This window comes from Sceloporus occidentalis, unplaced genomic scaffold (genome assembly GCF_023333645.1).
Source record: "Sceloporus occidentalis isolate IW3139 unplaced genomic scaffold, rSceOcc1.0.p SCAF_4, whole genome shotgun sequence".
Lineage (NCBI taxonomy): Eukaryota > Metazoa > Chordata > Lepidosauria > Squamata > Phrynosomatidae > Sceloporus > Sceloporus occidentalis.
This window is the reverse complement of record NW_028316984.1, coordinates 41,454,559-41,467,886: the sequence shown is the minus strand read 5'-3', so window position 1 is coordinate 41,467,886 and position 13,328 is coordinate 41,454,559. Positions and strand designations below refer to the sequence as shown.

The 13,328-nt window shown below is 40.1% G+C and overlaps 1 protein-coding gene across 1 annotated transcript in view; it reads right to left on the bottom strand.

Annotated features, from left to right (window-relative positions):
* Positions 1-5,523: 5,523 nt before the first annotated feature.
* The window catches only part of LOC149313804 (sodium channel protein type 1 subunit alpha-like), a 138,938-nt gene continuing 131,133 nt past the window's right edge, over positions 5,524-13,328 (bottom strand). The window contains exons 26-27 of the mRNA XM_089519819.1: positions 11,205-11,475; positions 5,524-7,149 (exon numbers count right to left, since the gene is read on the bottom strand). Coding sequence (XP_089375945.1) covers positions 5,972-7,149; positions 11,205-11,475 — 1,449 coding nt within the window. The 3' untranslated portion in view covers positions 5,524-5,971. The remainder of the gene's footprint in view (positions 7,150-11,204; positions 11,476-13,328) is intronic.

Here is a 13,328-nt window from a genome sequence, read left to right as displayed (position 1 = left end):
TGGAAAGAGAAAACATAATTACAGATTATATAATTATCTGGCCGCTGGTCATATTTATGACAGCTTTTACGCAGCACAGATCAAGGTTTAGTATCTGTAAAAATACTGCAACAGATGAAATAGCCAGTGAATTATAAGGACAACGTTTAATGCAAGCTGTGCCAGGTGAACAAAGAAAACAGAGACAACAATTTATTATTTTGTCACTAACAATGATCATTCCATGCAGATACATAAAATGTGGTCCCCAATTTTTTATTCAGATTTGTTCACCGTTTTCTCTCTAATGAGTTTAGTTGAAGACTAATAAGAGCAAAAAAGAGTGTCAAACATATTCACAAGTCAATCTGATCCCCTATCCCAGCATATTAAAGTGTAATGTGGTGATATGAAATATACACACCCCAATAAACAAATCAAGCAAAGACCGAAAATATTATTTGCATTATAACTGCAAACTGATCAGATAAGGTGGCTTTCAGTGTAATATAAAATGTGCTTTATAAAAAGTTGTATAAATGTATATTTTAAAACCAATTAAGAGGACTGTAGTTTTGCACCTTGAGACAGACACTGAAAATGACAAATAAGCAGCATCAAGCAAACAAACAAAACTCTGCCTCCAGAACTGTTTCCTTTCTACCACAGGTACGCACTTTCCTACATTAGACTATGCACATTACATCTAGGTGGGGCAGCATATTAAGTATTCTAATAACAAAAAACTCAGGTGCTGCACCAAATGAAATCCAAACTGTGTCATAAGAATGTACTGTGGAATGTGAACAACTTTGCATATATTAAATCTGTCTTCAAAGATTGTATTTTCAAAGGGTGGAGGATTCCCCCCCCCCACCCCAAAAGTCTTCAGTGGCAGAAAGCATGGAAAAGAAAACCAGAAAAGATGGCAGGGTGATTTGGTATTATGTGGTGAAGAAAAATATGCAGGGAGGGTTGTCAACTGATTAAATAAATTAATGAGACTTAAATGATTAGTTAATTAACCAGTCAGGATTACATATGAATGAACCAATAGTTGTGATGCAAACAGCACATTTCTTTCTCTTAGTTGATGCCTGCATGTTCCCTAACAGGAATAATCTTAAGCATCCCCTACTTTATGTGAGAGATGGGGGGATCCCTCTTCCAAAAGTTAATTATTTAGTTGTTCCATTTATATTCTGCATTTCCTGGCTCTCTTCCTCCCCATTTTACCCACTAAGATTATACTGACCACCTATAGTTTTTGTAAATTCTCAGTCAGTCATTTGATTAATTAAGAAAACTTTCCCATCAATACATTTTTTTTTTTAAAAAAACTTAGTTTAATTTCATAGCTGGCAGTTAGGAAAGTGGTGTGAAAAATGGCTGGACAATGCACTAAAGTTCCATATTTTTGAGTCCCTGTTCCATCACTAAGGTCTGCTTCCCTTTCCACTACAATCCAGTGAAGCAGAATTCTGTTTTGTTCAAAGGCAAGTAAAGAAGGAAGGAAGGAAGGAAGGAAGGAAGAAAGGAAGGAAGGAAGGAAGGAAGGAAAAAAAAAAGAAGGAAGAGAGAAACCTGAGTTCATTAGTCCTCAGCCCAGTATGAGGCAGGAGGTTTTCACTGCAAATCCATAGATGTGCAGAACACACAAAGCCCTTGCTCCATTATTTGGTTAATGATGTTATAAAGAACACAATTCTACATGACTTGCAACAGTTCCAGTTGTGTTTAGATCATTGTCTCTTTGCATACACAGATGCCCCTTTTCAAAAACCTAACTACTGCATTTGTTAAAATGGGCGATTACCAATATAGACCAGTTTTGCAGAGGGAAGACGACAGCTAAGAGTTGTTTCAGATATATACAAATCTTCCCTAGATGTTATTCTCTACAGAATACTATATGACAGAACAGCTGGAGTCAAACAGCTTTTTTAAAAGAAACCTTTTTATAACCTGGAGGGATTTATAACATTTGGTTGGGATCCTTGCCCAAGTTTATTAAAGTAATGTTTGTCCGAAGCATATAAAAGAAAGCATATTAAACTGACAGCTGATCCACTTCAGTGAATATGCTATAGAAAGTACGACTTAAGAGGCAAAGTATGTGTGTGCATGTGAAGGAGGAATCCACCCCACTGCAGTAAAGGTTACATATACACTGCAAATTGTATAGACACATCCAACTTTGTCCAGGTGTTTCAAAACACAAATAAGTACTATACCACAGAATTCAAAGGCATAGCTGTGTTAGTTTGGAAAATCAGTACACGAAGGGATCTTGTAGCACCTTTGAGACTAACTGAAAGAGAGATGTTGGTAGCATGAACTTTCTTAGGCTTGATCCTCCTTCCTCAGATGCACCATTGAAAATACTTATGATTCTGCTTTTTGTTTCTTTTTGTTACACTCCATGCACAAACTATAAAGTACACCATGCCTTCATGCTCTTATCTGTACACAAAAAGAGTAATTTTCCAACTAAATTTCAGAGGCGTAGCCCCGCTAGTCTAGTCCAGCAAACATACAAGTCCAGAAAATGAAAAACCTACAGATAGTTTTTATGGTGCCACAGGACTCAGTTTTGTGTGCCAAGTTAAAAAAAATTAAACCAGAGTATCTATTTAAACATCTTCATTGAACTAATAAGTTACCTCCATTGTATAGCTATCAAATGCTACTTGGAAAAGTGACTTCCTCTTATTTCTTGTTATCTACCCATGTTATATTTATTATGTATTTGGGACAGTGGCCACTTAAACTTAACTACTGTATGCCCAAGAAGAAAGAGTATATTTAACACATGATGCAATGCCATGATTGAAGATATGTGTAATCTGGAGACCAATGTCATGCCTGCATGTACAAATACTTATAGGAAAACACATGGAATGGTTTTTTAAAAGTGGCTTTTGTGTTTTATCTCAGCCTTGCTTCTTCTGAAAAATATCAGATCAGAATATACTCCTTCTATGTAATATATATATCTATATGCATAAGCACACCAGTTTTGTGTGTATGTGTGGGGGAGGGGAAGAACGCAGTGGCAAAATACATGCCCTTGCACATAGAAGGTTCCAGGCTCAGTCCCCAGAACTTCCAGTGAGGACTAGGAAAGATCCTGAAACCCTAACCAGTCACTTCTAATCAGTGTTGGCAATACTGGGCTAGTTAATCCAATGGTTTGACTAAGGCAGCTTCCTAAGCAATCTACAACACTGTGGAGTTTGAGTACTTGGAAGAAAGAAAAATTACAAAATCGAGAGGCCCCTTCAAAAGCAACCAATCTACTGTAGTTGCTAGAGTCAATCAAGCCACTTCAGACAGCTTTGGAAAAGTGAAGTCCCGCAGAAATCCATACTGGAAACAGACAGGGCCATGTTGCTTTTTAGATTTATGAGGAAGTTTGACAACCAAGAGACTTGGTTGCTACCAGGTAGAACTAGTGGAATGTACTGCCAAGTGGGTGGTTTCCCACCCTTATCTGTAAGTGTCAAGGTGCATGAGGCATCATGAGAAGCACTGAGTGCTACATTTTAATTCCTTCCTTGCAATCCCTGCCAGAGTTAGAAGCTGGTGCTAGACTGTTCACCTTCCTGATCGGTAAACTGCACTGCAAAAATAATGCAGTTTGATTCTGCTTTGACCACCATGGCTCAATGCTATGGAATTCTACGATTTATAGTTAATTGTGGTACCCAAGCTCTCTGACAGAGAAGGCTAAATACCTCACAGAACTACAAATCCCAAAATTCTACAGCATTGAGCTATGGCAGTTAAAACAATGTCAACCTGCATTATTTATGGAGTGCAGATTAGAGCTGAGTCCTACACTTGTATATAGCTGGTTGCAATGCCTGATCCATCTACCACTACTTCTCAGTGTAATGGATAAAAGGTAAGACTTTCCTCCCATTCCCAGTATTTCACTGTAGCAGGTGATGGCTGTCACTAGTAGGCCTTTGCTGCAGTATAGCAAGAATGTGCATCTCCTCTCTGGTTAGGCAGAATTAGTGGTTGATACCACTTCCAGCCACTACTTAGTAACTCAGCTTCTATCCTTTCCTACATCTTCTCATTACTAATTGTCTTGTGAGAATAAGGACCTGCAGCTGGCCCACCCCTTATGCAGGCTTGCCTAACACGGACTTGAGTTCACGTGGAAGGCAAGCCCCAATCAAAACAATGGGGTGCACGCTCATGGTGTGCACACCATGGGAGCATACCCTATTATTTTGAATGGAATTTGAGCATACGCTCGATTCCCCTTATGCGGGAGGGTTCAGAACGGTTCCCCTGCATAAGGGGTGGGTATACTGTATATGTTATTCAGAGTTTCCTTTCCGGGGTTTTTTTCCACTGTGTCTTCTCTGGGACTCGGGTATTTCTTTTCAGCTTGAATTCTTCCCTCTCTCCAAGACTGGATGCCTTGAACATGATCAGAATCTTCATATGTTTAATAAACCTTCACTGTGACATAGTGCACCTGCGCCATATGTGGGTGCACCATATGTGGCTTTAACCTTATGTCCAAGGCAAGCCGCGGCAGGAACAATGGCATGTGCACGTGAGAGTGCACCCCCATTGTTTTCAATGTGGCTTAAGCATAAACAATTTTTACCTTATGCTGGGGGGTCCGGAACGGGTCCCCCGCATATGGAAAGGGCACACTGTACTCATTATTTATTTTAAAGGACAAGTTTGGGGATTATGCACTGTGGGGAATGGATAACTCTGGACAAGCTTTGTTTTTTCTCTAGACTTCGACAATGATAGGTTTTTGTTTTAATTGGTGTTGTTTGAAATTATAGCCTGAGGATGGCTACAATTCTGCCTCCTCTTCTCCTCTCCTCCTGCAGGGTTAATCTGCAATCTGGACTTAATTTTCAGCAACTGAAGTAAAATGAGGACAAAGAGGAAAAACGGAAGGAGGGAATAGAAATTGGGACATTTTAAAAGCCACTGAAAAAGTGGAACAACAGAGGATTAACCAGGACTGTCTCTGACAAATCAGGGCAGTTGAAGGGTACGCATTTCTTCCTTTCTTTGTCTGTTCCACCTATCTGGTGTCTCTCTTCAGAACTCGATCTCTCTGTGGTGGAGGCAGGATTTTCTGCTGTTTCAGAACTTGGAAAAGTTAGCATTAATGCTAACATGTCAGCATTCAACAATCAAAGAATACTAATTCATCAATTTTAAAATGTTAAGAAAATTCATTATTTTTAACTTGTTACTAACTTTTTCAAAAGGAGACTAATTAAAAATTACTAAATATACCAAAAATGTTCCATCCCAAACAACTGCCCTGAAATATTAAAACCATGAAACCTTGACGGTTGTGCAAAAAGTCTCACCACTAATGTGTAACAAGTAAAATAATGAATTTTAAAATCAATTGTTGAAAACTTTATTGAATTGACATTATAGAGCAATTTTTAACAGAATCATTTCCAAGCTCTGATGTATTTGTACTCAGCTGGCCCACAAAATCACGACAGGCGGGAAGCAGATGTAAACAAGTATCTGAGAGACGATTTCATTTCTTTTGCTCCAGACAGTAATAAACAGTAATCTGTCAACACAAATATGACGACATTGACAAATCTCTGTCAAAAAGGATGCATGACAGTTCAAGATGCACAAAGTGGATACAATAACCACAGCAATGGGGTACTTTGTTGACATACATACAACTATGGCTGCATCCTGATAGTCTGTAGCTATTTCGTATATCCTTCTTCAACAGTGCCAGCCAGGAAGAACAGCCTTGTCCTCATGAGTCTGTTATGCCACTACCTTGGAAAATGACAGTTTCCTTTTAGGTGCTGTCCTTAGCTATGTATGTACATATGTATGTATGTACATACATGTGTGTGTGATTATTGTAGAAATTATTAGTTTGGCATAAATGTTCCATGCAGCTCCTGTTGGTTGCAGTGTTTCTTCCTTATGCTGTAAACAAATTGCGGCTGTATTATTTATTTCACTTTCTGCTGTCCTTAGCATCTTTATCTTTCTGTTCTTTTTCTGACTTTTCTTGTTCATATTTGTCTGGCTTTGTCACACTGTCATATGAAGGAGGTGATGTTGTGGAGGAGGAGCTCCGGTCTGCCCTTCCCAAAGCTAAGTTCAAACTAAATTTATCAGTAATCATATCATTTTGGCCAGGAAAGTCATCATTTTTCTTGTATATGAATGTTGCATCACGTACTGGTTTTCTGAAGCGGTACCGCCTGAATGCTCTTTGAATTACCTTGACAGAGTCCTCCTCTAATTTCCTTTTCATTGTAGTGGTAATTGGTTCATAGGAGACTTTTGATGGATTGGCAGTCATAAACCGCTCTTCCATTTGAACACGGAGGGCATCCATTTCATCACTTTCACCCAAAACACGCTTTGTAAAGGCAAACAAGATGTCGAGGCAGTGAATCCTGTCCCCACTTACCATGGGCAGATCCATCGCAATAAGCTGAAAATGGTTTGGTTTTGGTATTACAAGAGGAGGCTCAAGAGAAGCAGCAAAATCAAAGAGTTGATGGTATTCTATGAACTGGGTTGCATCTGGATCAAACTTTTCCCAGACCTCATAGAACATCTCAAAATCATCCTCATCTAAAGGCTCAGCACTTTCTTCCGTTGCAACACTGAAATTCTCCAGAATGACAGCAATATACATGTTTACGACCACTAAGAAAGATATGATGATGTAACTGACAAAGAAGAAAATCCCAACAGAAGGATTGCCACAGTTTCCTTTGACTGAACTGCCTGGGTTGACTATATTAGGATCACAGTCTGGTGGCCCACTGTTGAGAATGGGCGATAGCAATTCTGCCCAGCCAGCAGAGGTAGTAATTTGAAAAAGGCAGAGCATGCTGTTAGGAAAAGTTTCAAAGTTGAACATGTCATCAATCCCAACTTCTTTTTTAACATAGGCAAATTGGGACATTCCAAATATAGCGTAGATGAACATGACAAGGAAAAGGAGGAGGCCAATGTTAAACAAGGCAGGAAGAGACATCATCAAGGCAAAAAGCAGAGTGCGGATCCCTTTAGCACCCTTGATTAGACGCAGGATCCGGCCTATCCTGGCAAGTCGGATCACTCGGAACAAGGTGGGGGACACAAAGTATTTCTCAATTACCTCTGCTAGGAACATACCTGTAAAAAAATATTGCGAGATAAAACATAAAAGGTATTACATATGGATTCAATACATCACATTCCTTAGAGTTGTAATTTGAGGCTAGGTGAATCAATATCTGTGAGGTAGCTGTTATTGTTACTAACCATCACCTCCTGCTCCTCCTGCTTTTTATTTCTATCCTGTCTTTCTCCTAAAATATGGACTCAATTCATTTTTTAAAAACACACTTAAATTGTGATTCCTTTCTGAATCAGATGCTTTGTGAGAAGATGAGGACAGAATACCAGCTGAGATGTCTAAATGTCCCTTGCATTTCTAAGGCCATTGATTTTGTCTAGGGCCTAGATGTCCTAAAGGCACCAGATCCCATCTGCTCTTGGAAACAGGTCATTAGCTCATGGATGGGAGATAATCAATGAATAGGAAGTGCTTTAGGCTATATTTCATTCTTCTGATGGGGTGTCTCAATGAGGTCATGAACACTGTGAGCATTTCTTACAACCCTACTGTCCAATAACAGGTGTTTGTTCTAGCTTAAAGTCTCTTCCCTGAACAAAAGGAGCCCTTCCACCTGCAGAAAAGTAAATCCATATCTAAATATTTGCCTGCTTTTTAAATCCTCTGAGCCTTTTATCTTTGTCTGCAAGCCACAGAGAATACATTTCTGCCATCTCTCTTCTCTTTACAGAAATCTGAGGCTACTTAATATGAGCTATTAATAAAATAGGGGATATGTCAAAAATACTATGGAAAAAAAAAAAAAAGCTCAGACTAGCCTGTATAGATAGTGTATCCACTCGCTCTTCAAGTATGACCCCACTATAGATGGAAGCTGGATTAAAATATAAATAAATCATGGCACCTTGGTTACTGCTACACTGTAGAATTAATGTAGTTTTGACACTGCTTTAACTGTCATGGCCCCATTCTATGGAATCTTGGATTTGTAGTTTGTTGTAGCACTAGCCCTCTCTGACAGACAGCTAAATAGCTCAGAAAATTGTAAATCCCAGAATCTCATAGCATTGAGCCATGGCAGCTAAAGTGGTGTCAAGCAGCATTAATTCTTCAATGTAGATGCAGCCTTTTTTAGCTATTCATTAAGGCAGGCTGCAGGCTTTTATAGTTCGACAAATAATGGCTATAATAGCAATGGTTTATATTGTTGTCACCATATTCTCTGCTCCCCACAGCTTAATGCCCTTGCACCGGGGGGCGGGGGGGGGGACTGACTCTGCACCTTTCTGTACATCTTACACTGGAAGTCAGAGGGGACAGGGTTTCTTCCCCATCATATGCATTATGATCACCTTGCAAGCCAATGGAACTTGATAGTGCAACTGCATGAGCGAGGTTCCTGTTCTAACTTCTAGACCCAGAAAATCCCATGGATTGACAGTGATGGACAACTTGTACAGTGCCTAAGCACTAATGAAAAATTAGGCCCACATGGCTAAACTGAACCTCTTCAAAGCTATTCATGCAGACTCAGGACCAAAACACACTGCAGAAATACTGTAGTTTGAGATTGCTTTAACTGCCCTGGCTCAACGTTAGGTAATTCTGGGAACTGTAGTTTTGTGAGAAATTTAGCCTTCTCTGTCAGAGTACTCTGGTGCCACAGCAAACTACAATTCCCAGAATTTCCTAGCACTGAGCCAGGGCAGTTGAAGCAGTCTCAAACTGGATTAATTCTGCAGTGTATTTTGACCCACAATCATCACCAATTTTGGCAAGGTAGTAAGGGGTGATGTACTGGTATGAAAGTTCATCAGTTACTTCATATTCCGTTGGCTACAAAGTGCTGCAATGCTTAGAATTCATCCATTCAGCTGAGCATTATCAAATTATCAGACACTTTAATGAACATGCATGTGCAAACTAACTCTGCCCCATATGGATGGGTAATGATTTGGTACCATACCTACTTGTCAACAAATGTGTTTGCACTGAAATTCTAGAGGCAGCAGAGAGAAATGACAGCATGGACTATACCACCGTACGGAAACTGGGACTAAAACTTTGAAATGCTTGCCTATGGGAAAAGACTCATAATGAACTTGCACTTGCACAAAATCCTGTTGAGCAATTGCAGATACAAAACCTACTGCTATGTATTCATAATCCATACATAGTCCCTAGTGTAGAGGCTATGTAGGGGCTGTGGAAGTCCTCTAAACCCCACTTTCCAATAAGCAGACACTACAAATGAACAGGGTTCTATTTCCCATTGATTGGGAAGCAGCTCCCTGATATGCCCCCCCCCCCACCCTTTGTACAAGCAATCTCCAGCACAAGGGGCATTTCCATCATAGTTCATTTTCCTGCCTGGTGCACCAGAGATTGCTCACAGGCAGGGGGAGTGGTATGTCAGGCAGCTGCTTCTTGTAAGCTGCCTCAAGATCTTTTGATATAATTTTGTTGTTGTTGTTGTTGTTGTTATGTGCCTTCAAGTCAATTCTAACTGATCACAATCCTGTCATGGGGTTTTCTTGGCAAAATTTATTCATCCTTGCTCTTAGGCTGAGAAATTGTGACTAGCCCAAGGTTATCATCCAGTGAGTTCCATGCCTGAGCTAGTATTCACACCCTGATCTTCCAGAGTCCTAGTTCAACACTCAAAACACTTCATTATACTAGCTCTATAAAATTACTTTTAATTAGTTGTAATTGTAATTTTTCATAAAATTATCACTAGTAACTTGTAATTAGTTTCTTTCCACAGTAACAGTGCATACTTTTTGTTGCATTATATTTGTGACTTCATGAAGTTGAGCTGTAACTGTACTTTTTAAGATATATTTTATAGCTACAGGGTATGGTCTCACTAAATAGTTGAGGAATATCATGTAGTTTAAGTGCTGGCTCATGTTCTTTTGATATTGCTGAGCTGAGCACAAGAGAGAAGGGAGGAGAGTGGGTTTTGTAGCACAGGCCAGTGACTTACTGCACTTAGATATTCTAAAAAGTAACAAGAGTAAAGATATAGGCCCCATACAGACAGGGCAAAATAAAGCTGCTTCGGGTCACTTTGGAGGTATGCTGCTTAAATGATACATGCATCCTAAGATTCCGGAAGCCGCACCAAAGCCACACTGCAGGCCTTAGGACTGGAGCGTGGCTTTGGCGCAGCCTTCAGACTCTTTGGACGCATGTATCATTTAAGCAGCATACCTCCAAAGTGACCTGAAGCAGCTTTATTTTGCCCTGTCTGTATGGGGCCATAGCTGCTTTTGCAAAGTGGGGAGCTAAACCATTACTTTTAAAAACTAGTTTTAAAAACTAATATCTACTGACTACTTTGTGAGGTGTTGGAATAACAAATGCAATTAATTACTTTAAAAAGTCACTTCCCAAACTTGGAACCTCCCCTTTAAAGTCCTCATCCAGACATCTCCAGCTCTCCTGACAATTTTTTTAAAAAAATACTCCAGAAGTATAAAGTTGAGATATATCTAATGTTGGACAGCTTGTTTTTTTAAAACAAGGGTTCTATCAGGTAGACATTACACAATGCTACTTCAGACCTAAACCCAACTGCTAGTTCCAAAAAAAGTAGACTGAATCTATAGGTGATGACTTATCATTCAGTAATTGAGTATTCGTGTCTATGTTTGTTTTGACTAATTTGGCTGTACAAATTCATGACATAAAAAAATAAAAATAAAATAAATTATGTGTCTGCTATTAAAGCCATCTAAGGTAGCATTGTTCCTGAAAGGGTAAAAGTGATTATGCATGCCAGTATGTAGGAAATATGCTTTGTCTGTTCTCGGTATAACTGCCACTCAGTTTTAGCGGAGGTGATTGTTAATGTTTAGAAAGGTTAAAGTCCCCCCCCCCTCTTCTTATTATCATTTGCAAACCAATATCATGTCTAACTTGGCTATCCCAGATTCTACTGCAGTCACATGAAAGATATTCAGTGCTGTTCCTATTAAAATATAGTGCTGTAACAATTCACCAAAGACTAAAACAGTATTTGAACTGACTTTAAGCTTAATTAATGAGTTTATTAAGCTGACCTTTTTTCTTTACTTAAAAGACTTAAAATCCAAGTAGTACTTACCGATAATGGAGAGTATGACAACCACAAAATCAAATATATTCCAACCAATAGTGAAATAATAGTAACGGAGTGCAATCAACTTCAGGAGGAACTCCCCAGTGAAAAGCACAATGAAAATCATATTAATCCAGTACAAGACAGTTTTCATAGAATCATCTTGTTCATCAGTTTCCACCATCATGGTGACCATATTGAGACAGATAAGAATCATGATGCTGATGTCAAAAGCTTGCTTGGTCACAATATCAAAAATAAATCCTTGGACTTTATTCTAGGGGAAAAAGATAGATAATTAATAGTAATAAATAATAATAAATTTTTATTTATATTTTCCCGTCTTTCCCAGGTGGATCGAGGCGGGATCACAACCCAGAAAAATACACAACATACAGTAATAATTTACTTTAAAAATGTAACTACTAATTCCATTAAAACAAGTTCTAACATAATCAACAGTGGGATGGAGGAATACAGATTCAAGGAAGGAAGGGGTAGTATTTCTTATATGAGGTCAGGTGGATAAGCTTGCTGGAAGAGATCCGTCTTAACTGCCCTCTTGAAAGCATCCAAGGAGGTGATAAGATGGGTCTCTTCCGGGAGACTGTTCCATAATTTTGGAGCCGCTACAGTGAAGGTTCTTTGGGAGGTAGAACCCAATCTGGTTGGTTGTAATTCTAGTTGGTTCTTCCCTATTATTCTGAGAGTGGGGGGGGGGGGGGGGCGGATTGTGTAGGGCAGTGGTTCCCAACCTGTGGGTCGGGACCCCTTTGGGGGTCAAATGACCATTTCATGGGGGTCGCCAAAGACCATTGGAAAACACCTATTTAATTACAGTTGTGAAGTAGCAATGAAAATAATTTCATGGGTTTGGGTCACCACAACATGAGGAATTGTATTAAAGGGTCACGGCATTAGGAAGGTTGGGAACCACTGGTGTAGCGAGAGGCGTTCCCTCAAGTAACTCAGGCCCAAGCCATGTAGAGCTTTAAAGGTAATAACCAACACCTTATACTGTGCCTGGAAACTAATCGGCAGCCAGTGAAGAGATTTTAACACAGGTGTTATGTGGTCAAACCTCGATGTACCGGTGACCACTCTGGCTGCTGCATTTTGCACCAATTGAAGCTTCCAAACTTGGTATAAGAGTAGCCCCATGTACAGTGCATTACAGAAATCTAAACGAGAGATTACCTGTGCATGTACCACTGCTTCAAGGTCCTTTTGGTCCAGGTAGGGCCGCAGTTGGCGTATCAACTGAAGTTGATACCAAGCACTCTTGGCCGTAGCATCTATGAGATGACAACTGTATCGACGAATCCAAGAGTACTCCCAAACTGCAAACTTTGTCATTTAGGGGAAGTGTGACCCTGTTCAGGACAGGTTGACAAATCTCCTTCCCTGGGCTTGGGGTACCTATCGCAAGTACCTCCGTTATCTCTGGATTCAACTTGAGTTTGTTTTCCTTCATCCAGCCCATTACCAACTCAAGGCAGGCATTCAGAGGAGAGATGCCATCCTTAGTCACTGCAGCAGTCGGAGACACAGAGAAGTAGATTTGGGTGTCATTAGCATACTGATGACATCACGCCCCATGTCTCCAGATGATCTCGCTCAGCGACTTCATGTAAATGTTGAACAGCATGGGGGACAGAATGGCACCCTGAGGAATGCCAGATGTCAGCTCTCTTTTAGAAGAGCAGCTGTCCCCCAGAACCACCATCTGGAATCTGCCCAAGAGGTAGGAATGGAGCCAGTGGAGCGCAGTGCCCCCAATACCTAACTCCCTCAGGTGTTCCAGAAGGATGCCATGGTCAATGGTATTGAATGCCACTGACATGTCCAAGAGTACCAACAGGGTCATACTTCCCTTGTCAATGCCCAGACGGAGATCATCGATTAAGGTGACCGTGGCAGTCTCAACTCCGTATCCTGCCCTGAAGCCGGTTTGAAATGGGTCCAGATAATTAGCTAAAGATAACCCAGATAAAGGGGTTAAACAAATAGGCAAAATAAGACAGCCTCTAGCCACTTTGAAGGAGGGGCATTTATATGATGCTTGCCTCCAAAGCGGGTGGAAAGTGAAACAAAGCTGTGCTTCAGGGCTAAAAACTGGATTAAAAATAA